Raw genomic sequence first — 27,035 nt, 5'->3', positions numbered from 1 at the left:
TTTGAGCCCCACGTTTGTAGTGTGGTGATTAGTTAAAGCTTCAAACTATATATATATATGTATGAAGAGATAAAAAGTGGGACTAGAATAAGATATTAAAGTATGATACATATAGTAAGGAAACATAATTTCATGGAACTGCTGTTTCAATTACTAAATTTTACACACATAAACATGCACACGGATGTATGTGTCTCCTGAGTTATAATGTGAAATACAGTTCTTACTATGGGTTATGGTTAAAAAAGTTTGAAAAACCCCTGTTTTAGAGTGTTTATTGTCTCATTAATATTGGGTTTCAAGACTGAGAATTTATCAAAAAATGGAGAATGTGTATTTGTTTGTGTCAATACTAAAACTGCCCCCTCCCTTTTTTTTTTGTATTTGTAGCCCAGCAGTTGACCCCAGGCTTTCAGTTTTCTCTTGCATCATCTGGCCCAAACATATCGCTTCCTTTGGTTCCAGCCGTAGCTATTCAGGTTTTTTGTTCTGGTTGTAAAAAAATGCTTCATAAAGGGCAAACCGCATATCATAAGACAGGATCTACTCAGCTCTTTTGCTCCACGCGATGCATCACTGGATATTCTTCATCTGTCTGCATACCACCTCCTCCCAAGAAAACCTGCACAAACTGTTCAAAGTATAAAATTTTTAATTACTCCCTCTTTACTCTATATCTTTTTAGTGTGTATATAGTTTAGCTCAAATATGCTATTGTTAACAAAACAAAAGAACCAAAAATGCTATTGCTACTTTAAATCTCTTTAGCATGTTTCTATGGAAATATTTAGCTGATTGAGAAATTTGCAAATTCTCAAGTTTTGTGATGTTAGATAAGAGACTTGGTGTCAAAAGTGTCATCTAAACCAGTTTTCTATCTCTTTAAGCTGAAATTTTACTGTGGAAAATAAACCAATTGTGGAAATTGTAGGAGCACTCATGTATCCTATAATTGTGGACAACAACCATTCACAACTATTTATTATCTTGAAAGTTATTGAAGTATAGAATAAAATAACAGTAGTCTTATAATATTATATAAGTTATTTAATTCTTTAGAAGGTAAAGTCTAAATGGTTACAAAAATAATATGTTTATATCTAAAATATCCTTGTAAGTTTTAGTTGGAGGTTATTTTTGCTTTACAGTCACACAGGCGCAGAGAAAGAAAAAAATAGCAACTAAGCCACATAAATTTCTTTCTCTACGTTAGTGTGTTTGAAAAATTTGGCATGTTCTGCCTACTTCTGTGTTAGTGTAGTTCTTGGAATACATTGTATTGTAAGTAATCATTAATGTAGAGTGAAATAAGTTAAGATCTTGGTTCGATCATGGCTCTAATGCCTTATTAGCTATATGATGTTGGGTCTGGATTTTTAACTTTCCTAAGCCTCAGTTTCTTTGTCAGTAAAGAGTATCTACTTCCTCAGATTTTAATGAAACAGTGTTAGCCCAGGGCCTAGCACATAGCAAATGCTTAATAAGTGGGATCCTATTATTTTTAATAATAAAATTATTATTATGTATATTAACAGAATTTATAGGCTCCTATTTTTTTCTTTGGAGATAGATGACAGTTTCTTTGTCTTCTTGGGTGTTGGGCTTATATATCTAAAAGTAGATTTTGTTAAAATGGAAATCTCCAACTAAAAGAGGAATTTAAAAATATTTTGCATAAATATTCAAATTTAGTTTTGTTCTAAAAAGTCCTTTAAATACCTCAGACTCTTCTATACATTCTCAAACTTATCTGAAAGGGTAAATTTAGTTTTTGGTTTCTAGATCCTATGTTTCAACATATAAATATCAAAATAAAATGATTAAAATTTAAAGGACATAGCACAACTTATACATCCAAATGCATATTATTCTCTTAAAAATAGTCACTCTTGTCAGACACATTTTACCACAGTGCTGCTCTTACTCAAAAAATTTTTTGATTTCTTGATTGGGCATCGCATTCAGAGCCTATGAAACATTCTTTTAGACAAAGTTAGGTGACAAATCTATCTTTATACCATGATTTTTGCAAATTGCCAAAAGTTGTTTGATGCCTTTATCAGTTGACTATCGTAGACAAATTCAACTGAGTCATACTCTTAAACATGATATTTGACTATAACGTTGAAAAGTTGTTCTTAGGGTTCTTATAAATAAAAGAGAAATTAGAAAAATGTTGAAGCCATGTTTTTGGAAGATGTATTTTTTTTTTTTTTAAAGATAAATGTTAAGGTGTAAGTTTCATTTGGATGCATAAGATTTAGAATGCATTTTTATTTACATGTACAGATTTTTATTAAAAAAGTCATTCTCATTGGTTTACATATATGTATATTATACCACTGGCAGATTTACATTATTAAATAACATTCTTTATTGCTTTGTTTTTAGTAGAAAAATCACTTTTAAAAATTAATAACTTCACCCCTGGGTAAGCATATCCACTTGGTTTCCAAGATTCACGGTCCTATTTTTAAGGTTAGGTGAGTTTTAGAAAATTAAAGTACCTTGTTGTTATTACTATTCTTTGATAGTTTACCATGGAACAGTTCTGTGTAATAAAGGCATAGGATGGGAGGCAGAATAGTGGAATGGTTAACTCCACGGACTGTGGAATCAGACTGCCTAGAGTTTGTATTCTGGCTTCACTGCTTACCAGCTGTGTGACCTTGACAAACTATTTAACCTTTCGGATTTGGTCTCCTCATGTGTAAAGGGGCAATTGTAATAATGCTTAACTCACAGAATTTTTCTGATAATTAAGTTGGATAATTTGAATAAAGAGAACAACGTCTGGTACATACTAATTACTCAATACATATTACTGTATAAAATATTATTGCCATTGTATTCTTTATGGCCTCTCCTAGTACTTCTAATGAATGACCATTTACTTTAGTTTTTTACACTGGTCAGAAAAATGGCAATACTTAGCCTTTGTTTTTACTGTCAGTGGTTATAGCAGCATGACTCTTACAAAATAACTTGAGTTTTACAGAACGACTCAATTATTTGTGCTCCTTCTGTCTTATTCTTAATTCCATCTGTCCTCTGCTACCAAACTCTTAATAGCTCTTTTATCTGTTTCCTTGCTCTCTTCATTTATAGTTAAGTTTTATATATCATGCTAACTTTTTATATTAATCTTTGGTAATTCATCTGTTTCCCAGATCTTGCATTTCAATTAAAAAATCCCAAAACATGTCATTCCTTGTCTCACTTATGTTTCCACTCTTGGCAGCTGCTGACTAGTAAGAGGACAAGTGTTTTGTGGTTTGGAGTTGTGGGATGGCCACTTTTTCCATTGGCTCCAGTGGATGAAACTTGGTTGGAGCTGGAAGCCTCACTGTTTTTGTCACGAACATCTGGCTGGATATATTTTAAACATAATTTTTCCTTAACACATCTATAAATTAGGTATCATAAACCCATGTTATGCATGAAAAATTGAGAGAATAATTACTTCACTCATTGTCCCTCAGCTAAGTAACAGAACTAGTCATCAAACTCAGGTTTCTAGAAGCCTTATCCTAGGCCAGCTGTTTTTTCCTATGCAGTAGCTGCCCTTCATAAATACAGTTATTTTAGCTCACAGGGAGGAAGAAATTACAGTTATGAAGAACACATTTCATTTTGCCTTTGTTATTTATTTTTAGAGACATTTTAAATCCAAAGGACGTGATCACAACCCGATTTGAAAATTCCTCTCCTAGCAAAGATTTCTGCAGCCAATCATGTCTTTCTTCTTATGAGCTAAAGAAAAAACCTGTTGTCACCATTTATACCAATAGCATTTCAACCAAGTGCAGTATATGTCAGAAGAATGCTGATGTAAGTTCACATTGTACCTTTATTGGGACTCTACTCAAAGACCCAAGATTTTTAATTGGCTTTGCTGATTTTGGATGTGTATGTGTTTTTATTTCCTAGATTCGATTTGAAGTTAAATATCAAAATGTGGTGCATGGTCTTTGTAGTGATGCCTGTTTTTCAAAATTTCACTCCGCCAACAACCTCACCATGAACTGTTGCGAGAACTGTGGAAGCTACTGCTATAGTAGCTCTGGCCCGTGCCAGTCCCAGAAGGTTTTTAGTTCCACAAGTGTCACAGCATATAAGCAGGTATGAAGATCCATCTGTCACACATAGGTAGGCTTGCTCCTTCCAGGGTGGCCCTGCAGGGATCAAATGCAAAACAAACAAGATCAGTTGATCTTGGTGTATGAGTTCCCCTGCAGAAAAGTGGGATTGATTGTGGTTGTGTAAGTGATTATGGTAGTGAGATAATACAGGCGAACCAGATCATGGTCAGGAATTCACAAACAGAATTTCGTGTTTTGCTAAGAATCTGAAATATTTTGTGATATATTGATAAGTGAAGAAAGTCCCATATTATTATAAATAAACTGACCACTTATAGATGATAAAATCAGTGGATTTAAGCACATCTTTTTCCTTTTAGAAAATACAATTTTTGAGTTCCTGGGTGTCTTGGTTAAGCATCTGCCTTCGGCTCAGGACATGATCTTAGGGTCCTGGGATCAAGCCCTATGTACATCAGGCTCCCTGCTCAGCAGGGAATCAGTTTCTCCCTCTCCCTTGGCCTGTCTTCCCAACTTGTGTAATCTCTTTCTCTGAAATAAATAAAATATTAAAAAAAATATATATATATATTTAAAAATCTGTTTTGGAATGAATTGTAATTATTTTGGCACATCCCTTATCAGACTACTTTAGCTAATTTTTTTTTTTTAAGATTTTTATTTGTCAGAGAGAGAGCACAAGCAGGCAGAGTGGCAGGCAGAGGCAGAGAGAGAAGCAGGCTACCTCCCTGCGGGATGAGGAGCCTGATGCGGGACTCGATTCCAGGACCCCGGGATCATGACCTGAGCTGAAGGCAGTGGCTTAGCCGACTGAGCCACCCAGGCGTCCCTACTTTAGCTAATTTTTATTTGTTGTAATGCATAATGGATTCATTTGGTTACTAAGTAGATTAATTTGTGTTAATTATTGCAGAATGATTTCAAATCTCTAGGGGTGCCTTGGTGGTTCAGTCAGTTGAATGGCTGCCTTTGGCTCAGGTCATGATCTCAGGTTCCCAGGATTGAGCCCTACATTGGGCTCCCTGCTCAGTGGGGAGCCTGCTTCCTCTGCCGCTCCCCCTGCTTCTGCTTTCTCACTCTCAAATAGATAAAATCTTTTAAAAAATTGCTGTGCTTAAGAAAATCTTTAAAAAGTTATTTTTCTAAAAAAGGGTATAAATGATAATTAAACTTTTTTTTCAGTTAGCAAATTTGATTTATTTTTAACTTCTCTGATTGAAAGTTTCCCTTTTCTAGGAATGACCAGTTTTGGCAGTTAGGTTACTTTTTCCTCAAGAATAAAATTTGTGTTATTTTTATATATGTGATCCAAAAATCAGTTGTTTTTTTTTTTTTAATTGTATTTATTGGGGCACCTGGGTGGCTAAGTAGGTTAAGCTTCTGCCTTCGCCTCAGGTCATGATCTCAGGGTTCTGGGATCGACCCCTGAATCGGGCTCTCTGCTCAGCAGGGAGCCTGCTTCCCTCTCTCTCTCTCTGCCTGCCTCTCTGCCTACTTGTGATCTTTGTGAAATAAATAAAAAATCTTCAAAAAAAAAAAAAAGATTGTATTTATTTGAGAGAGAGGGAGTGAGAGAGAGCAGGAGAGAAGGGAGGGTCAGAGGGAGAAACAGACTCCTGGCAGAGCAGGGAGACTGATGTAGCACTCGATCCCGGGACTCCAGGATCATGGCAGGAGCCGAAGGCAGCCGGTCAGCTGACTAAGCCACCCAGGTACCTGTAAAAATCCATTCTGTTCCTTATTTTGTTGCTGATATTATACTCTGTCAACTGCATAAATGATTTTCTTCTTTTACCAGAAAGATTATGTAGTGAAATTTCACAAATTATATTTTCCTACTTTTTAATTCCCTATATAACTTATTTTTTTAATTTAAATTCAATTAACATAGTGTATTATTAGTTTCAGAGGTAGAATTCAGTAATTTATTTGACTTATATAATACCCAGTGCTCATTACATCATGTGCCCTCCTTAATGTCCATCACCCAATTACCCCATCCCCCTACCCCCCACCCCTTCAGCAACCCTCAGTTTCTTCTTTTTATTTTTTTTTTAAGATTTTTAAAAAAAATTATTTGACAGAGACACAGCAAGAGAGGGAGCACAAATGGAGTGGGAGAGGGAGAAGTAGGCTTCCCACTGAGCAGGGAGCCAGATGTGGGGCTTGATTCTAGGACCTTGGGATCAGGACCTGAGCCAAAGGCAGACACTTAATGACTGAGCCACCCAGGCACCCCAACCCTCAGATTATTTCTTATGATTAAGAGTCTGTTATGGTTTGTTCCCTCTCTGATTTTGTCTTGTTTTATTTTCCCTCCCTTCCCGTATCATCCACTGTTTTGTTTCTTAAATTCCACATACAGATGAGATCATTTAATTGTCTTTGTCTGATTGACTTATTTCACTTAGCATCCACGTCATTGCAGATGGCAAGATTTCATTTTTTTGATGGCTGAATAGTAGTCTGCTGTACACACACACACACACCCCTTTATCCATTCATCTGTTGATGGACATCTGTCTGGGCGCTTTCCATAGGTTGACTATTGTGGACATTGCTGCTATAAACACTGGTGTGCAGGTGCCTCTTTGGATCACTATATTTGTGTCTTTGGGATAAATACCTACTCCATATAACTTCTTATTGAAAGATTTTATGTTGTGTCAGTGACAGTATGGTGTAATGGTTAGTCTGGAACTTTGGATAGAGATGAAATGTTTCATCTCCCATTTTTCTGTTTATTTGTTAATTGAATTAAAATTAATTTAACCTTTTTGTTAATATAATTTCTTAAAGTATCTCACTTTGTTGTTGAAAGGATTCTATGATACAGTATATAAGTTATTTAGTATAGGGCCTAGCTCATGGTGAGCACTGAATAAATAATAATATTGGTAATTTATATAAATGTTAGCTATCAATATTATTGTTTCTTAAAACAAGTAAGGTTACAGGCAGATTTTATTATGAACTCAGCTTGAAAAACAGATAATTCTGTAAGATCTTCTGGTATACATTGAACATCATCTCTTTCCTCTTGCTAAAGAGCCTTATTGGTTAAGTAACCTTAAAGGTCGTAGGTTATCTTCTATTTTTTTGTTAAGATTTTATTTATTTATTTATTTGACAGAGAGAAATCACAAGTAGATGGAGAGGCAGGCAGAGAGAGAGAGAGATGGAAGCAGGCTCCCTGCTGAGCAGAGAGCCTGATGCGGGACTCCATCCCAGGACCCTGGGATCATGACCTGAGCCGAAGGCAGCGGCTTAATCCACTGAGCCACTCAGGCACCCCATAGGTTATCTTCTAGATTGATGTCCATGATCTGCTGAGGGTGACTCTTTGGTTCATGGATTACATGGTCATCATTGATTATTCGTAATGAGAAAAGTGCATTACAAATACCAAATTCATTACTTTTAATGTGTTTTATTGTTAATATACATGAGTAGTTACTAATTTTCTTTAGTTTACATTTTATCATTGTCTGAAAGAACTTATTTTTCCCACATCCCAACTTTCGGAAAAATCTATAGGGTGGCCTCGTAGTCATGTTCAAATATTTCAGCCAAAGGTAGCCTTTGTAGGTAGTGTTTCTTTTTTCTTACACAGCTTGTATGTTTGTGCTAGGTATCTAAATGTTATTTTATTTTCTTGATAGAATTCAGCTCAAACTCCTCCATATGCCTTGGGGAAATCATTGAGGCCCTCAGCTGAAATGATTGAGACTACCAATGACTCAGGAAAAACTGAACTTTTCTGCTCTATTAATTGCTTATCTGCTTACAGAGTTAAGACAGTTATTTCTTCAGGTAATGTTTAAAATTCAATAAATTTATAGATTTAGTAACTATTGAAGAACATTGTAGCTGCTTTTCTTTCATTTTTTTACAAACAGAATTTATCTATGTGGTTAAATTGAGACTCAAGATTTAGTTTCAGAGAACTCATTTTTAATTGAAAATAGTTTTTAACTGATTTTTTTATTGAGGTTATTTATTTTGTAGTTTCTGTATGAAAAGAAAGACCAGGAAAAAAACAAAACAAAACAACAACTTGTAAGTTCCAAATTTTTGTGTAAGTAGGACTTCACTGTGATTAGTTGCAGTTAGCACAGATTATTGTAAAGTTCCTTTATTTTGGTTTTATATATTACTGAGTATTTTCTAATCCTTCTAGTACACTTTTGGATCATTTGTTCATCATGTAGCTTAGTCATTGGTTTTTATTTTTTGTTACACCAAGGTGTCCAGGTTTCATGTCATAGCTGTAAAACCTCAGCAATCCCTCAGTATCATCTGGCCATGTCCAATGGAACTATATACAGCTTCTGCAGCTCCAGTTGTGTGGTGGCTTTCCAGGTATGATCTAAACTAGTATTTTACCCCTGAGCTTCTCTTAGGCATTGCTCTATGGCAGTATGTTAACTGTTGAAGGTCCGTATTTATAAAAGGTTAAGTTAGAAAAAAATTCTGTTCAACTCTGGTCCCCGAAGTCCTTTCTGCAAAATGCCTCAGCCAGTTGCTGAGTCTCAGTGCCGTCTTCCTTATCCAGGGTCCTTACCTAAACTACTCTTCCCTCCCACTTTTGCCCTTGATTCTCTCCCTTTCAAAAGGATGGATACTAAGTTATGGTTCAGGTAGGTGCTGTGGTGTCCCTTCCTCTCATCCTGGGCCAAATACATAATGACTCCTGGCATGAAAGTGTAAGTCTCCATTTACTTGTCCCATTTGTTCCTCACTCCCTGAAAAGATGGAGAGAATAGAGGTTAGTGACCCTCTTGGGTGGCCCTGATACAGTGTCCCTGGTACCAGGGCAAAAGAGATCACTGGTGGCCACTATGCTTTTCATGGCCATCAGAGGCTGGTTGCCAGTGGGAAGGGTATTTTGGGGGAAGGAAGAAGTCTGCTTTAATTTGTTAGAGCCCTATATTAGAGGTGTCCGGGAAGCCCAAATTCCAGTCCTTAACCTTACAATATTGCATTATTCAGTCCTTCTATTCTGGAAGTATGCCATTTAAACTCTTTCTGTGAACTGCTTTATAAAGTGTCAAGGAAATATTTGTGGGGGCATTAATTTATTAAAACAAGAAAATAAAAATTACCCAACTCACGTTACTTCTCAGTTGCTAAACTTTTGCCTTATTTGTGTTCTTTCAGAATGTATTTAACAAACCCAAAGGAACAAACTCTTCAGCAGTGCCCCCGTCTCAGGGCCAAGTGGTTGTAAGCCCACCCTCTGGGTCAGCAGTGTCAGCTGCAGGAGGTAATGCCTCTGCCAGTTCCGGTTCCAGTCCCACCGGCTCCATCAGCAGCTCTGCCTCTGGCACAGCCGGTTTCCGGCCTCTTGCTGCCCCATCCCAGCAAGTTGCTGTAGCTCGGACACTTGTTAAACTCAAGTGTCAACACTGTAGCCATCTGTTTGCCACAAAACCAGAACTCCTTTTCTACAAGGTAAAGAGAAATCATGAAAGGGATGGAATATAAATGTATCCATCAGAAGCATTTGTCTTTTCATCTTTGACAGTCACTTAATTTGCTTTGAAATGTTAAGGAGAATGATTTCTTAAAGATGAAGCAACTGTTTAATTAGGTCTCAATGACTTTTTTTTTTTTTCTCTGCAGGGTAAAATGTTTCTGTTTTGTGGCAAGACTTGCTCTGATGAATACAAAAAGAAAAATAAAGTTATGGCAATGTGTGACTACTGTAAACTGCAGAAAATTATAAAGGAGACTGTTCGATTCTCAGGGGTTGATAAGCCATTCTGTAGTGAAGGTAAAGGAAGCAAGCAGTTCATTTTTTTTTTTTTTTTAAGATTTTATTTATTTGACACAGAGAAAGACAGCAAGAGAGGGAACACAAGTAGGGGGAATGGGAGAGGGACAAGCAGGCTCCCCGCTGAGCAGGGAGCCCAATGTGGGGCTCAGTCCCAGGATCCTGGCATCATGACCTGAGCCGAAGGCAGACAATGACTGAGCCACCCAGGTGCTCCAGGCAGTTCAGTTTTATCCACAGAGCATATTGTTGTTACAAAGTAATTCATGCTGAGTTGGACCATTAATCTATAATTAATTTTCAAGTGATTTTGTTTTATGAGGTATAATTTGAGGCTTTTTTCTTGAGTTGATGCTTAATTCACTTTTTGTTTATTTTTTATACCTAAGTCACTTTAAAGTCTACACTTTTAAATGTTAACAGTAATGTCAATTAAGAAAAAATTTTTAAAGATTTGTTTATTTTAGAGAAAGAGAGCACGGGTTAGGAAGGGGCAGAGGAAAAGAGTCTTAAGCAGATTGCACGCTGGGCACAGAGCCCCATGTGGGGCTAGATCCTGTGACCCTGAAAGCATAACCTGAGCTGAAACCAAGAGTTGGATGCTCAGCCGACTGTGCCACCCAGGCACCCTGAAAAAAAATGTTAAATATTGTAATACATTTGTGATCATGATTGGCTTATGGTGATGTTTTAAATTATAGCAATCTTAAATAAATTGCTTTAAAACTCAGAAAAGACTTTTGGAAGATAATTAGGTCAATGGTATTAGTATAGAGTCTAAAAAATCTCTTCATAAGTTTAGCAATGACTTGAGAAATCTTTCTGTTCTTGCACCTACTTGTAAAGTGGGTACTTCAGCAATTACTGCTTCTTGGGTTAAGAAACTTATATCTCTGATGTTTCTGAATATAGGTGGCCTAATATTTAGAGTATGTTTAAAAAGTGATATGAGTTTGTTTTGTGAATATAGAGACTATCTTTGCTCCTCTTCAAGAAGCAAATAATTGTGTCTCAAGTGTGTAGAAGTTAGCTGGTACCTGAGACTCTGGAAACTCACTTTATCTCTTTCAGGTTAATGTAAGTTTGATGTTTCTTCTTTCATCCCTTCTGGTTCTCAGTTTGCAAATTCCTCTCTGCCCGTGACTTTGGAGAACGATGGGGAAATTACTGTAAGATGTGCAGTTATTGCTCACAGACATCCCCTAATTTGGTAGAAAATCGACTGGAGGGCAAATTAGAAGAATTTTGTTGTGAAGATTGCATGTCAAAATTTACAGTTTTGTTTTATCAGGTAAATGTAACATACCTTTTTGGCTTTCTGAAGTTAGTATGAATTATTTTCTTAAAATATGTTTGGATCATGTGAAGTAAAATTTAGTGTTTAGAACTGGGTTAAAGTAAATTTTGGGCTCCTAAAGCAAAATTCAACCAAATATAAATGTGAAATTTTGGGAGTAAAGAGCATAAGGTTTCTGGAGACTTTGTTGTTGTTTGCACTTATGTTCCTTTTATTTTTATATTTTGTTTTCTCTTGAGGCATATTGACCTTGTTTATAACTGAGTTCTTTTTTTTTTTTTTTTTAAAAGATTTTATTTATTTATTTAACAGAGAGAGATTACAGGTAGGTAGAGAGGCTGGCAGAGAGAGAGAGAGAGAGAGAGAGAGAAGCAGGCTCCCTGCCGAGCAGAGAGCCCGATGTGGGACTCGATCCCAGGACCCCGAGATCATGACCTAAGCCGAAGGCAGCGGCTTAAACCACTGAGCCACCCAGGCGCCCTATAACTGAGTTCTTTTAAGTCAGACCCTTGTGTAGTTATGTTGTGTTAAGTGGCTCTCTCATTCAGAAGGTTACTGTGATGAATTAGAAGTCAGACCTTGTTCTCACTTACTAATAAGTCAAATGACTATGACTGACCTCCTTACCCACGACCTTTTAAAAAAGTTACTTTTTTGAAAGGCTAACTCTGAAAGCTACAATTAATTGAACCACTGATATACACCCAATGCTTCATGAGTGTAATTTAATCCTCACTATGATCCTAGAGGTAGGTATATTACTACCAGTTTATGAATATGGAAAAAGAGCAAGATCCAAGGAGGATAAGTAATGTACCCTTCAAGAAGCTGGTAGGTGATAGTTGGACAGCACCTGAAACCATTTTTTTTTTTTGTCTACCTACCCCCTAAAATATAATCTTGGTGGAGAAGTGTATCTTTATCATAACGATATGACCAGGCAACTATCAGTGCTCAAGACAAAGGACACCTAATTAAATATATATATATATATTTTTAATATTTTATTTATTTTGACAGACAGAGATCACAAGTTGGCAGAGAGGCAGGCAGAGAGAGAGAGAGAGAGAGGAGGAAGCAGGCTCCCTAAGCAGAGAGCCCTATGCGGGGCTCGATCCCAGGACTCTGGGATCATGACCTGAGCCGAAGGCAGAGGCTTTAACCCACTGAGCCACCCAGGTGCTCCCTAATTAAATATTTTTTGAATGAATCAGTGTCTTTACAACTCCAAAATCCATGTTCTTTTTACTATATTATGCTGCTTCTTTACCTCTTGAAAGTAGAACCTCGCTCTAGATTCCTTCATCAGTAATTTTGAAAATGAGAGATAATTTTTTTTTTTTAAAGATTTTATTTATTTATTTGACAGGCAGAGATCACAAGGAGGCAGAGAGGCAGGTAGAGAGAGAAAGAGAAGGAAGCAGGCTCCCTGCTGAGCAGAGAACCCGATGTGGGACTCGATCCCAGGACCCTGAGATCATGACCTGAGCCGAAGGCAGAGGCTTAACCCACTGAGCCACCCAGGCGCCCCGAGAGATAATTTTTTTTTAAAAGATTTTATTTATTCATTTGACAGAGATCACAAGCAGGCAGAGAGGCGGGCAGAGAGAGAGGAAGGGAAGCAGGCTCCCTCCTGAGCAGAAAGCCCAGTGCGGGGCTTGATCCAGGGATGCTGAGATCATGACCTGAGCCAAAGGCAGAGGCTTTAACACACTGAGCCACCCAGGTGCCCTGAGAGATAATTTTTATATTCTATATATTGAGGGCATCTATGGCATCTATGTGGAAACAAACAAGTATATCTACTTTTAACCACATTATTTTAAACCTTATATTTTGTGATCTCACCTGACTTATACATCCTGTTTTCATAGTGCCTTCTGGTTTTATGATTAGTGTTATCTTTTCATTATTTTTTGGTTTTAAACCTATCTTTTCTTATATTTCTTTCTTAGATGGCCAAGTGCGATGGCTGTAAACGACAGGGTAAGCTAAGTGAGTCCATAAAATGGCGAGGAAACATCAAGCATTTCTGTAACTTGTTTTGTGTCTTGGAGTTTTGTCATCGGCAAATTATGAATGACCCTCTTTCACAAAATAAAGGTAAAATTAAACTTGGCTAACAGGATCATTATGTCAGTGCCAGGATATACTATTAGCACAGACAGTTGTAAATAATATAATAAAAACAAAATTTTACTAGATTCAAATAACCTGGATTTCCTTAAAATTTTCCTCTAAGAATTCTTTTTTTTTTTTTTTAAAGATTTTATTTATTTGACAGAGAGAAATCACAAGTAGATGGAGAGGCAGGCAGAGAGAGAGGGAAGCAGGCTCCCTGCCGAGCAGAGAGCCTGATGCGGGACTCGATCCCAGGACCCCGAGATCATGACCCGAGCCGAAGGCAGCGGCTTAACCCACTGAGCCACCCAGGCGCCCCGTCCTCTAAGAATTCTTAAAGATTGCCCTTCAGGGAAGGTTAATCCTGATGCTTTTTGCTATCATAATCAAACACACCAAAGAATCAATAACTGTTATAATCTCTAATTTTATAGAAAGTTAGATTTGATTGCTTTTGGTTGATTTTATCTATACATAAGAGATAAATGTTATTCAGTTAACAAACTGGGAAAAAAAGAGGAAAACAGGGCGAACAAAGGGAGAGGATATAAGTATATATATCATATGTATATACTATATATTAATATAGTTTCTGTGACTGGCATAAGATTTGATCTAGAGCTTGCTTGTAGCCAAGGAAGAAGGAACTAGCACATTAATTATATCAGGAAAAATAAAGTAGACCAGTTCTTCATAGGTAGCAAAGTTTTTTAAGCTAAGAATAAAATAATTTTGCAAGTAGGACAGCTAATATGGTCAAAATTTCCAGATGAATAGATACATTTGTGGCATGTTCTTAAAGTAGCTCCTTGAAGTAGTACTTCTTTGAGTTAGGTTCAAAATATTTGGTATTATGCTCTCTAATCAAAGCCTGGAGTGCTGTTGAATTCATAGGATCCATGGCTTCGTCTGGCCTTTGTCTTTGCAGTCTTATTGATTATCGCCTTAATCACATATGCCACGTGCCAATCTTTTATGTCATCATCTATTCCCTAAGACTAGTCGGGTTAGTGGTAGAATTTTCATTTTACAATATGGGTTAGCAAAAAACCAGTGGATGGATAGGTACCTCACCAACTTATTTATAAAAATTATTATGTTAAATTTTTATTGGAAGCAGGCTTAGGTGGAGGAGTTTTATATTCACTAATAGAAAAGGCCAGTTGATTCTGAAGCTAGTAGCTACATTTTTAGCTGTTAAGTAGCATTTGAAGTTTATAATTTTAGAGAATCAGCCTGTCTTTAAGTCCTGATGAATGTTAATCTGACCAGAATCATTCTTTATACAGAGTTAGATGTTTGCACTGCTCCCTGAAAACTTAGTTGTTAAACAGGGTTTGTGTGTGTGTGTATGTGTGTAACCCTATTGTTTATACTAGGTTTTACCTTTTTATTTTAATCAGTAAATATTTATAAGGCGGCGAGTGCTTCAGTGGAGCTCTCTTCTGCAAGGAAAAATACAACACCAGTTATAACCAGTGTGGTATCATTGGCAAAAATACCTCCTACCCAGCCTACAGGGAACACTAACAGTGTTTTAAAAGGTATGACCTATATAAAGGCATTTGGTTAGACTGTAGAGGGGAGTGCTTTCTAATCTAAGTAGCTCTTGTTGCTAATATTTACATTTATATTTCTATAAGGAAACATGCCCCTTTTTCTCAGAGGGAAGTGGGTACCAAGGAGGTGGGCCTGAGAAGGGAAGGAAATGCAATGTGAATGTATATATATTTTTTAAGAACCTAAGTGGTTTTAATGTAGTTGCCTTTATCACTGGTGATTTTAATATATCTGGATGAGATTGAGGTCCAAGAATCTTTGCTTTACCAGGCATCCCAGGTAACATTGATGCCTAGTTTCCTTGGACCATTTTTTGGTGAAATTCTGGACTAGACTCTGGCCCACCTTAGTAAGAGGAAAGTAGTATCTTGGTCTCAGTGTTTACATCTGTATATTCTGGGGGATAATGTATGTTTTAATTTACAACAGGTACAATTACTAAAGAGGCAGCAAAGATCATCGAAGATGTAAGTTTTATTGTTAATCTTTTTCCTCATAATGCCACTTGTGTTTATTTTCATTTTGGGTGTAGCATTCCAATACATACCTGAATATATTTCTATTTGCAGCTTAGTCTTTAACAAAAAGAGTGACCTATTATGTACTAATTTTGTTTTGGGATCTTAAAGTTACATCATTAATAAGAATGGGTTTCTGATTCATTTCATTGTGTTTTCACTCCTTAATTTCTTTAAATATTTGTTATTTCCATCTGGTTGCTTATTTTTCTTATTTTTCTCTTTTACTACATTCAAGTATTTTTCTTTAAAACTTGAAAAGTCTCTTGGGCGCCTGGGTGGCTCAGTCAAAGTGTCTGACTTTTGATTTCAGCTCAGGTCTTGCTTTCAGGGTTCAAGGTCTGTGTTGGGCTCCATGCTGGGTGTGGGGCCTACTTAAGAAAGAAAGAAAGAGAAAGAAAGTCTCTTGAAAAAGTTCAGTGTAGTGTTGTTTTATGCATCTTCAAATTATGTGAGGCTGAAAATAGTGCATAGTAAAAATACATTTAAATTCCCACTTTATGTCTCAAATTTGAAATATTGTGAAACTTTCCAAAATTAAAAAAAATATTTTGAAGAAATGCATAATTTCAAATCTGGCAGGCTGAAAGGATTGCAAACTATGTCATTGTTGTCTGTGTCTTGTTTTAGCAGGAAACAAAATTCCCATGATCCTTTGTCAGTATCTTATGAACTTAATGTATCAGATTTTGGGTTAATGTTTTTGGTAACTGTGTTTGGCTGTTCTCTTAATGTTTGTTTTGGTACAATTAAGAATATTTTTATATATCATATAATAATGTCATTCAGGTACATTAAGTAGTGGTGCTAGTGCTTAAAAGTGTGGCCCGAATTCAGTATCTTTGGAGCAGAAGTTAGGTATTCTAAAACTCTGTGATGAAGGCCAGGCCTCGGCTGTGAATCCCCAGGCTGTTCATTTAGGAGAGTGAAACCTGCAGAATAGTAGAGATAATGCTCAAAAAACAAATGCATCAGTAAAGAAGGCACATCATTTAGTTTGCATAAAAATATAGCCTTACAAAAATAATGAAATAAATGGGAAGAAATGCCAGCAGCACTGCTGCAAGATCAGTGCTGCCGTAATGTGTCCCTAAGGCCAAGCCATTGCCTGTGTTAAGGTATGAAGTGTTTTTGATGATTTGAAAGGAATTGAAAGTGAGACAAAAAGGTTTACTACAAGTCATGGCTGGCTTTCCAATTTTAAAGCCTACTGAGGTTTTAAGAAAATAAAAATGAGCAGGCAAGCTATATCTGCTAACAGAAGCTATCAGAAACATTTCAGCTTTATCATAACCTAAAGAGGCTTTAACTTGGAAGACAGCCTCACACCTAATAGAGGACCTGTGAAAGTGGTAAAGAAGGTGCATTTGTGCAAGGTTGGTGAAAGGGATGTTGACATTTTGCTTGGGTTGTTTTCCATGGATTAATAAGGGAAAACTTGCTAGAATTAGGAAAACAGGGCCCCAGCAGTTAGCCCGGGCCTTCAGCACAACAGCCAACAGTGTGCTTTTGACCATATTCCAGCGACAGTTGCTAATGTTAAAGGAAATGATCCAAATGTGGATTGCTGTTTCATGGTGGCAAGGTTAAAAATGGACAGTGTGTCTGTATATCAGGAAATCTTCAGTGATAAAAAAAAATCTTATGTGAAAAAAAAAAATGAGAGAAAAGAACCAGCTACATTAGATCCATTCATTAGCAGAAGTCTTTCAAGGACTCAGACTAGCCTTCCCCCTGATAGGGAGAGAGCTTCTCCTAATTTGATACTTTTTAACTCTGTCCTTACTTGTGTTGTTGGAAGTTGTTAATGGTAACTAATATTTATTTTCAGGCAGAATACTATATTAGTTAATGAAATACAATTAACTTTGTATTATACATTATATTTTAAAATTACATAACCAGTAAGTTGTTGTGTTACAGAATTAATAATTGTTATTAACCATTATAACCATATAATTAAGGTATTAATATACTACATTTTTACTATACTAATATACTATGCTTAATATGTTATTAGTATGTATTATAAAAGTATTCTGTAGGCGTGCCTGGGTGGCTCAGTCATTTAAACCACTGCCTTTTGCTCAGGTCACGATCCTGGGGTCCTGGGGTCAAATTCTGCATCTAGCTCCTTGCTTGGTGGGGAGCCTGCCTCTCCTTCTGTCTGCCACTCCCTATCTGTGTGTACTCTATCTTCTCTGACAAATAAATAAAACTCTTCAAAAAAAAAAAAAAAGTCTGCCTTCAGTTCAGGTCATGATCTCAGGGTCCTGGGATTGAGCCCCTTGTGGGGCTCCCTGCTTGGCCGGGGAGTCTGTTTGTCCCTCTCCCTGTCCTTCCTCACTGCTCGCGTATTCCATCTCTCTCTCTCAAATAAATAAATGAAATCTTTAAAAAAAATAAGAGCATTCTATATTGGCTGTAGATTTATGTATTCTGAGACTGCATCCCTCTTCTATATGTATGGGATAGTTTTGAATTATTCAGGGTTTTCGGGAATTCATCTCTTGTATTAAATATGACTGCCCTATATATTCTTTCCCCTATATGGAGTACCTTTATAATTCACCAATTTAGCTCTGATTAATATTTTCAGTTTACTCTATAGCAAGTATAGTGATAAGTAATGTAGTACTCTTACAATGTTTAAAAGCCTGATAGTTTAGAATCTTTTCTTTGGTTCTGTGGGACTTTAGTGTGAATCTCCTTCAAGTTATATAAATAGTCTTAAATTTCAGGGAAAGGTGAGATACAGTACAGTACAAAGAAGAAAATCTGCAGAAGTCAGTAAACTTTCTATAAAGATCTAGGTAGTAAATGTTTTAGACTTTGCAGGACATACAGACTCTGTTGCAACTCCTCATCTCTGCTATTGTAGAGCAGAAGTAGCCACAGGCAGTCCATAAATGACTAGTGAGTGCTGCATTCCAATAAAATCATATTTACAGAAACAGGTGGTGGGCAGGACTTGGTCCACTCCATACTTTGCTAATTCCTGCTCTACTGTAGTCACATCATTGAGAATTAACCATTGTTAGATTGGGCTTACTTGCTTAGTTTTTTTTTTTCCTCTTATCTTTTTTTTTTCTTTTAAAATATAAGTTTCTTGGGGTACTTGGGTGGCTCAGCCATTAAGCATCTGCCTTGGACTCAGGTCATGATCCCCAGGTTCTGGGATCCAGCCCTGCATCAGGCTCCCTGCTCAGCGGAAAGCCTGCTTCTCCCTCTCACACTCTCCTTGCTTGTGTTCCTTCTCTCACTATCTCTCTCTCTGTCAAAAAATATAAATAAAATCTTTTTTAAAAAAGCAAGTTTCTTTGTAAAAGATTTATTTATTTTAGAGAGAGAAAGCAAGAGCGCAGGGTGGGGGAAGCAGAGAAGGAGAGAGAGACTCTCAAGCAGTCTCACTGCTAAGTGATTCCATGACCCTGAGATCTTGACCTGAGCCAAAATCAAGAATCAGAAACTCAACCGACTGAGCCACCCAGGCGCCCCTAAGTTTTTTCCTTTAATTGAAGTATAATTGATGTACAGTATCCTATTAGTTTCAGGAGTTTATTGGGACATCATAGTGATTTGGTATTTTATACGTTACAAAATGATTCCCACAGTAAGTCTAGCTACCATCTGTCACCATACAAAGTCATTACAGTATTATTATGTTTCCTATGCTGTATATTGCATCCGCATGGCTTATTGATAACTGGAAGTTTGTACCTCTTAATCCCCTTCACCTGTTTCACCTGCCCCCCCACCCTCTCTGATAACCAACAGTTTTCTTTTTGTATGAGTCTGTTTCTGTTTTGTTTTGTTTGTTTTGTTTTTTAAATTCTATATACAAGTGAAAGAAATCCTGTGGCGTTTGTCTTTCTCTGTTTGACTCATTTCACTTATTTGTCTTTCTCTGACTTATTTCTTTGCATAATACCCTTTAGGTCCATCTGTGTTATTGCAAATGGCAAGATTCTCTGTTATGGCTGAGTTACATTCCTGTGTGTGTGTGTGTGTGTGTGTGTGTGTGTATGTATCACATCATCTTTATCCATCCATCTATCAATGAACACTTAGATTGCTCTCATATCTTGGCTATTGTAAATAATGCTGCAGTGATCTTTGAGGTGCATCTATCTCTTTACTTTGGTATTTTCGTTTTCTTCAGATAAATTCCCAGAAGTAGAATTGCTGTATCATATGGTAGTTCTATTTTTCATTTTTTGAGGAAACTCTATACCGTTTTCCACAGTGACTACACAAGTAGTCACTTGTGTAGGTTTTTTCCCTATATCCTTGCCAACACTTGTAATTTTTTCTTTTTTGTGATATCTAATCCGGCAGGTTGAGGTCATAAATCATTGTGGTTTTTATTTTTCTTTCCCTATGATGAATGGTGTTGATCATCTTTTCATGTGTCTGTTGACAATCTGTATGTCTTCTTTGGAAAAATGCTTATTGAAGTCCTCTGCCCATTTTGTAATTGGGTTGCTTATTTTTTTGATATTAAGTTGTGTGTTCTTCATATGTTTTGGATATTAATCCTTTATCAGATGCATGATTTGCAAATATTTTTTCCCTTTCAGTAGAATGCCTTTTCATTTTGTTGATCATTTCTTTCTCTGTGTAGAAGCTTTTTTTTTTTTTAAAGATTTTATTTATTTATTTGACAGAGAGAAATGACAAGTACACTGAGAGGCAGGCAGAGAGAGAGAGAGAGAAGGAAGCAGGCTCCCTGCTGAGCAGAGAGCCCGATGCGGGACTCGATCCCAGGACCCTGAGATCATGACCTGAGCCGAAGGCAGCGGCTTAACCCACTGAGCCACCCAGGCGCCCCAAGTGTGTGTAGAAGCTTTTTAATTTGATGTAATTCTGTTTGTTTATTTTAGCTTTTGTTGCTCTTGCCAAAAAAATGTTGCTAATATTGATGTTAGGTAGCTAACTTCCTGGGGTGCCCAGGTGGCTCAGTCGGTTGAGTGTCCAACTCTTGGTTTTGGGTCAGGTTGTGATCCCAGGGTCGTGAGATTGAGCCCTCTCTGCAGAGGGTTCTGTGCAGAGCAAGGAGTCTGCTTGAGAGATTCTCTTTCTCCCTCTCCCTTCCCCTGTTCCTTCCCCTGCTCATGCTCTCTTGCAAATAAATAAGTTAAAAATGTTTCAAGATAGCTAACTTCCTGTGTTTTCTTCTAGGAGTTTTATGGTTTCTGCTCTTTTTTTTTTTTTCTTTTTTTAATTTATTTGACAGAGATCACAAGTAGGCAGAGAGGCAGGTAGAGCAGGTGGGGGAAGCAGGCTCCTTGCCGAGCAGAGAGCCCGATGTTGGGCTCCATCCCAGGACCCTGAGATCATGACCTGAGCTGAAGGCAGAGACTTTAACCCACTGAGCCATCCAGGCGCCCCTGGTCTCATCTCTTACATTCAAGTCTTCAATCCATTTCATATTTATTTTTCTATGTGGTGTAAGATAGTGGTCTGATTTCATTCTTGTGGTACTTGAACTCAGAGCCCTGAGATCAAGACCAGAGCTGAGATTAAGAGGCAGATGCCTTACCAACTGAGCCACTCACGAGTCCCTAGTTTCATTCTTTTACATGTAGTTGTTGGGTTTTCCCCAACACCATTTATTGAACACATTGTCTTTTATTCACTGTGTATTCTTGTCTCCTTTGATGTAGAGTAATTGACCATATATGGGTGGGTTTATTTCTGGGCTCTCTGTTCTATTCCATTTGATCTGTGTGTCTCTTTTCATGCCAGTACCATATTATTTTGGTTACTATAGCTTTGTAGTATAGTTTGAAATCAGGGAGTGTGATACTTTCAGCTTTGTTCTTCTTTCTCAAGATTGCTTTGGCTAGTCAAGAACTTTGTGGTTTCATACAAATTTTAAGATTCTTTGTTCTAGTTCTGTGAGAAATGTTGTTGATACTTTGATGGCAATTGCATTGGATTTGTAGATTGCTTTGGGTAGTATGGGTGTTTTAACAATATTAATTCTTCTAACCCATGAGCATGGTATAGCTTTCCATTTATTTGTAGCTTCTTCAGTTTCTTTTATCAGTGTCTTATAGTTTTCAGGGTACAGATCTTTTATCTCTTTGATTAAATTTATTCTTAGGTATTTTATTCTTTTTGATGCATATATAAGTGGGATTGTTTTTTCATTTTCTCTAATAGCTCATTATTAGTGTGTAGAAATGTAACTGATTTCTGTATGTTAATTTTGTATCCTGTGACTTTACTGAATTTGTTTATTAGTTTATTGACTGCTGTATAATAACACATTTTATTTAATCATTGCCCTATTGATGAACATTAGGTTGCTTCCAGTTTTTAACCTAAAAAATCTCTGCTACAATGAGCATTCTTGCATATATCTCCATGTGCACATGTACAGTTGTTTGTCTAGTTGTAGATATGGAAAAGTGGAATTTTGGAGTCAAAGAATATTTGCATTTTTAGTATCTAAAATGGCTATTTCAGTTTTTTACCACCAGCAGTTTATGATTGTACTCATTTCCCACAGCCTCACTATCATTTAATGTCAGATTTAAACTTTTTTTCTTGTCAATCTGTTTAGTAATATCTTACTGTCTTACTTTGCAGGTCACTAATTTCTAGCATGTTTGCTTATATTTCTAAGTTTTTGAACATTTGAATTTTCTTTGAATTTCTTGTTATTAATTTTTCATTATTTTTATGTTGAATTTTTTTTTATTGATTTATAGAATTTCTTTATATACTCTGGATTTGCCCCCCACCTCTTTCTACTCAATTTCACTGATACAAAAACATGCAGTAATACTTAATATCTGTAAGAAAAATTCTTTAACAGCGTAGAGCTCTGGCTATTGTCCTATTTCTCTGCTCTCCATTTTAGAAAATCTTTAAGGGTGGCCCCTACTTACTGCCTCAATTCCCTTACCTGTTATCTTTCCTTAGCTCTCGTAAGTCAGGCTTTGTCTGCACCATTCCACTGGAACTGCTCTTGTCAGGGTTGCTATCAGCCTTTATTTTGCAAATCCAGTGGTCATTTTCAGTTCTCATTTTACCTATCCTTTCAGTAATATTTGATACAGTTGATCTCCCCTTTCTTCTTAAAATATCTTCTTCAATTTCCAGGTCTGCATACATGTCTTTTTTCTTTTTCTTCTTCTTCTTCTTTCTTTTTTTTAAAAAAGATTTTATTTATTTATTTGACACAGAGAGAGAGATCCCAAGTAGGCAGAGAGGCAGGCAGAGAGAGAGGGGGAGTCAGGACTCCCTGCTGAACAGAGAGCCTGATTTGAGACTCAATCACAGGACCCTGAGACCATTACCTGAGCTGAAGGCAGAGGCTTAACCCTCTGAGTCACCCAGGCACCCCTATACTAGTCCTTTTTCTTTTTTTTTAAATTTCTTTTCTGTGTAACATCATTTATTGTTTTTGCACCACACCCAGTGCTCCATGCAATACATCCCCTCCCTAATACCCACCACCTGGTTCCCCCAACCTCCCACCCCTCCGCCCCTTCAAAACCCTCAGGTTGTTTTTCAGAGTCCATAGTCTCTCATGGTTCATCTCCCCTTCCAATTTCCCTCAACTCCCTTCTTTCCATCTCCCCGTGTCCTCCATGCTATTTGTTATGCTCCACAAATAAGTGAAACCATATGATAATTGACTCTCTCTGCTTGACTTATTTCACTCAGCATCATCTCTTCCAGTCCGGTCCATGTTGCTACAAAAGTTGGGTATTCATCCTTTCTGATGGAGGCATAATACTCCATAGTGTATATGGACCACATCTTCCTTATTCATTCCTCTGTTGACCTTTTTCTTAGTCAACATCATTCCCAGGGATTCAATACAGTCCTGTGGTTTTAAACACCATGTAGATGGTGGCTTACTCCTAGATTTATTTCTCTTGCCATGACCTCTGAACTCCAGATTCATATATCCAATTGCGTGCTTGACATATACACTTAACTGATTAGTAGCCATCTCAAATAATACGTCTAAATCAGAACAATTTTATTTTCCCTCAGAATACTTTTATTTTCCCTTCTAATGTTCCTTACTTCTTACCACTACAGTGCTACTTCCTTTGTCTGAGGCAGCATCATCTTTTCTCTGCTACATTTCAGTGACTGTCTACTTGTCTTCCTGCTTCCATTCTTGCCCTTTGCATTTTTTCCCTCCATATTGTTAGCAGGATGATCTTAAAGCAAATCAGATTGTGTCACTCCACTCCTTAAAACCTTCACTGAAATGCTGAAAAATAAGGGTAAAAAAGGGGGAGGAGCTAGTTTCCAAAACAATAGTAAAACTCTAAATTTTATAAAGGTAGGTAGTTAAAACAACTGATCCTAAAGCCATGAACAGACAGACACCTCAATAGAAAAGAAGTCCAGAGGATCCTGGGTGACTCAGTTGGTTGAGCATCCTGGGACTGAGACCCACATCAGGCTCCCTGCTCCAAGGGGAGTCTGCTTCTGTCTGTCCCTCTACCTGCCGCTTCCCCTGTTTGTGCTCTCTCTCTGTGTCAGATAAACCAATAAATAAAATCTTTAAAAAAAAATGTCCAGAGGGGCGCCTGGGTGGCTCAGTGGGTTAAGCCTCTACCTTCGGCTCAGGTCATGATCCCAGGGGCCTGGGATCGTGTCCCGCATAGGGCTCTCTGCTCAGCAGGGAGCCTGCTTCTCCTCATCTCTCTCTCTGTCTGTCTCTCTGCCTATTTGTGATCTCTCTCTCTGTCAAATAAATAAATAAAATCTTTAAAAAAAAAAAAAGTCCAGAAATAGACCTAAATATATATGCAAGTTTAGAAATAATAGAGATGGCATTTAGATCAGTAGGAGATTTAGATTATTCAGTAAATAGTGTTATGACAATTGAGTGTACATATAGAAGAAAATGCAGTTAGATTTCTACCTTACAAGTTACACTAAAAGGAAGTCCAGATGGAGAAAATACTTAAATATAAAAAAATAATAAAGTAGGGAAAAATTCAGGAAAGAATGTAAATGCAGAAGTGGGGAGTCTTTCTAAATATGTCACATAACCCAGAAGCCATAAAAGATTTTTTTAGGGAAATTCAGCTACATTTCAAAATCAAAAGACATGGAAAAAAATTATAAGATTGCAATTAATGTCATAAAAGGCTTTTTTTTTCATATGTAAAGAACTTCTGTGAATCAACAAAAAGACCCAGCACCCATTAGGAAAATGGGCAAAACTATGATCCTTCAGTTTACAGACTATGAAATAAAAATTGTTCTTAAACATAGGCAAATATATTCAACTTCAGAATTAGAGAAATGCCAGTTAGAACTACAGTTTTATCAGATTGGCAAAGATAAAAATGATGGATAACACTGTTAAGGCATTTTTACATATTGTCAATAGCAGTTGGTAAAACTGCTACAGAGAGCAATTTAGTAAAACTTGTTAAAATTTAAAATGTAAATACAATATTACCAAGGAACTCCATTTTTAGGAATTTATCCTTCAGATACATTTCACAGATTTATGAAATAAAGTATATACAGGGATGATTGCAGTAGCAATTGTTTGTAGTAGCAAAGGCTTGAAAACAAACAAATCGTTTCATCAGTAGTCAGAGCCACTGTGAGTTCATCCTGAGTTACTGTGTGAACTAGGAAAAAAAAAAAAATAGGCCTACATGGGTAGGGCCTGAAATATACCTCTCTCCTAGATCATACTTAAGTCACGTGGGCTGGTAAGTGGAGTTCCCTTCACAAGCATATGCAGCAACTCTTTGGAGACTGTAGTTAAAATAAATATGCTATATCCATACAGTGGAATACTATGTGCTTAAAAAGAATGTGGTAGCTATATCTGTACATAGAGCAGTCTCATATATAATAAATGAAAAAGACAAAATGATACAGCATACTGCCATTTATATTTTAAACACACACATACACACACACCACATGCCTGTACATATGTATAGAAAAACTCTGAAAGTCAGGCAGTAAATAGATAATACTGGTTGCCTCTGAGGAGAACTGAATGACCAAGGCAGAATTTTAAGAAGGGAAATTACTGTTTTTTCATTGTTTCCTGTTTAAATCTTTGAATTTTATGTCATATGTTATAGTGCTCATTCAAAAAATACACATAAAAGGTCTTTCTAAAAAGATATTATGTATTTATTTGACAGAGATCACAAGTAGGCAGAGGCAGGCAGGCAGAGAGGAGGGGAAGCAGGCTCCCTGCTGAGCAGAGACACCCCACCCATGCGATGCGGGGCTCCATCCCAGGACCCTGGGATCATGACCTGAGCTGAAGGCAGAGGCTTTAGTCCACTGAGCCAACCAGGCGCCCCATCACATGGAAATTTTTTAAAAGCTAGAGGAATACACGGTACAAGACAGGAGTAGATAGTTCACAGAAGAGGAAAACCTAGTAATTCTTACACATGCAAAATGCCTAACCACACTACTGTTAGGTGATTTTTCATTTCTTGAGAAATAGCAAAAAGTTTCATAGTACTGGGACGCCTGGGTGGCTCAGTTGGTTAAGCAGCTGCCTTCAGCTCAGGTCATGATCCCAGCGTCCTGGGATCGAGTCCCACATCGGGCTCCTTGCTCGGCAGGGAGCCTGCTTCTCCCTCTGCCTCTGCCTACCATTCTGTCTGCCTGTGCTCGCTCTCTCCCCCTCTCTCTCTGATAAATAAACAAAATCTTTAAAAAAAAAAAAAGTTTCATAGTACTGTGTTAACTAGAGTGTTGAGAAACAGGCTCACATACATTGCTGAAGGTCATATAATTTGATACACTATGCCTCTGTGGAAAGCGGTTTGGCTGTACCATCATAATTAAAATGTTCTGACCCACCAAACTGCACTTAGAATACCTTATTCTATAAATATACTAGCACATGTAGGATTAATTTATATGTAGGGATATTTATTATAGCATTCTTTGTAATAGCAAATATTTTTTTTTTAAAGATTTTATTTATTTATTTGACAGAGAGAGATCACAAGTAGATAGAGAGGCAGGCAGAGAGAGAGACAGGGAAGCAGGCTCCCTGCTGAGCAGAGAGCCCGATGTGGGACTCGATCCCAGGACCCTGAGATCATGACCTGAGCTGAAGGCAGCGGCTTAACCCACTGAGCCACCCAGGCGCCCCTGTAATAGCAAATATTTTTAACATTCACTGTTGAGCTGCAGAGACTCTTTGGGTTACCTGTGGTACATTCAGTGTGTAAAGCTGCTCCTAGGGAAGCTTTATACAAAGTTATGTAAATATACCTCTATGATAGCTTGCTGTAAGCACAGTGCATATTATCCCCGATAATATGCTGCCAATTTGTAGTCAGAAGCAACTTACTTAATTACAGGGAGCATCTCTACAAGGATGTGTAAGAAACTGGGGGGACATGGTTGTGTTCAAGTTTGAGTCTGGATAGAGAAGACAGACAGATGGAAAACTTAATTTTCATGTATATACTTAAAAAGAAAGATATTTATCTAAGAGAACACACACGGAGAGGGGTGGCAGAGGGAGAGGGAGTCTTTTCTTTCTTTCTTTTTTTTTTTTAGGATTTTATTTATTTATCAAAGAGTGAGCGAGAGCAAGGAGCCCATTGTGGGACTTGATTCTAGGCCTGAGCCAAAGGCAGACACTAAGTGACTGAGCCACCCAGGCATGCCAGAAA

The 27,035-nt window shown here is 37.2% G+C and overlaps 1 protein-coding gene across 5 annotated transcripts in view; it reads left to right on the top strand.

Moving 5' to 3' along the window:
- The window catches only part of ZMYM6 (zinc finger MYM-type containing 6), a 49,831-nt gene that overhangs the window by 12,509 nt on the left and 10,287 nt on the right, over nucleotides 1–27,035 (top strand). For all 5 annotated transcript variants that reach the window (XM_045064170.1, XM_045064169.1, XM_045064167.1 and 2 more), the window contains 11 exons: nucleotides 391–640; nucleotides 3,657–3,831; nucleotides 3,931–4,122; nucleotides 7,766–7,916; nucleotides 8,350–8,465; nucleotides 9,264–9,557; nucleotides 9,729–9,879; nucleotides 10,998–11,170; nucleotides 13,132–13,279; nucleotides 14,701–14,841; nucleotides 15,287–15,324. In XM_045064170.1, coding sequence (XP_044920105.1) covers nucleotides 391–640; nucleotides 3,657–3,831; nucleotides 3,931–4,122; nucleotides 7,766–7,916; nucleotides 8,350–8,465; nucleotides 9,264–9,557; nucleotides 9,729–9,879; nucleotides 10,998–11,170; nucleotides 13,132–13,279; nucleotides 14,701–14,841; nucleotides 15,287–15,324 — 1,829 coding nt within the window. The remainder of the gene's footprint in view (nucleotides 1–390; nucleotides 641–3,656; nucleotides 3,832–3,930; nucleotides 4,123–7,765; nucleotides 7,917–8,349; nucleotides 8,466–9,263; nucleotides 9,558–9,728; nucleotides 9,880–10,997; nucleotides 11,171–13,131; nucleotides 13,280–14,700; nucleotides 14,842–15,286; nucleotides 15,325–27,035) is intronic.

This window comes from Mustela putorius, unplaced genomic scaffold, assembly GCF_011764305.1.
Source record: "Mustela putorius furo isolate JIRA1106 unplaced genomic scaffold, ASM1176430v1.1 tig00003853_pilon_pilon_pilon, whole genome shotgun sequence".
In the NCBI taxonomy this organism is placed as follows: Eukaryota; Metazoa; Chordata; class Mammalia; order Carnivora; family Mustelidae; genus Mustela; species Mustela putorius.
The sequence above is the reverse complement of the archived record's forward strand: the minus strand, read 5'-3'. Positions and strand labels throughout refer to the sequence as shown.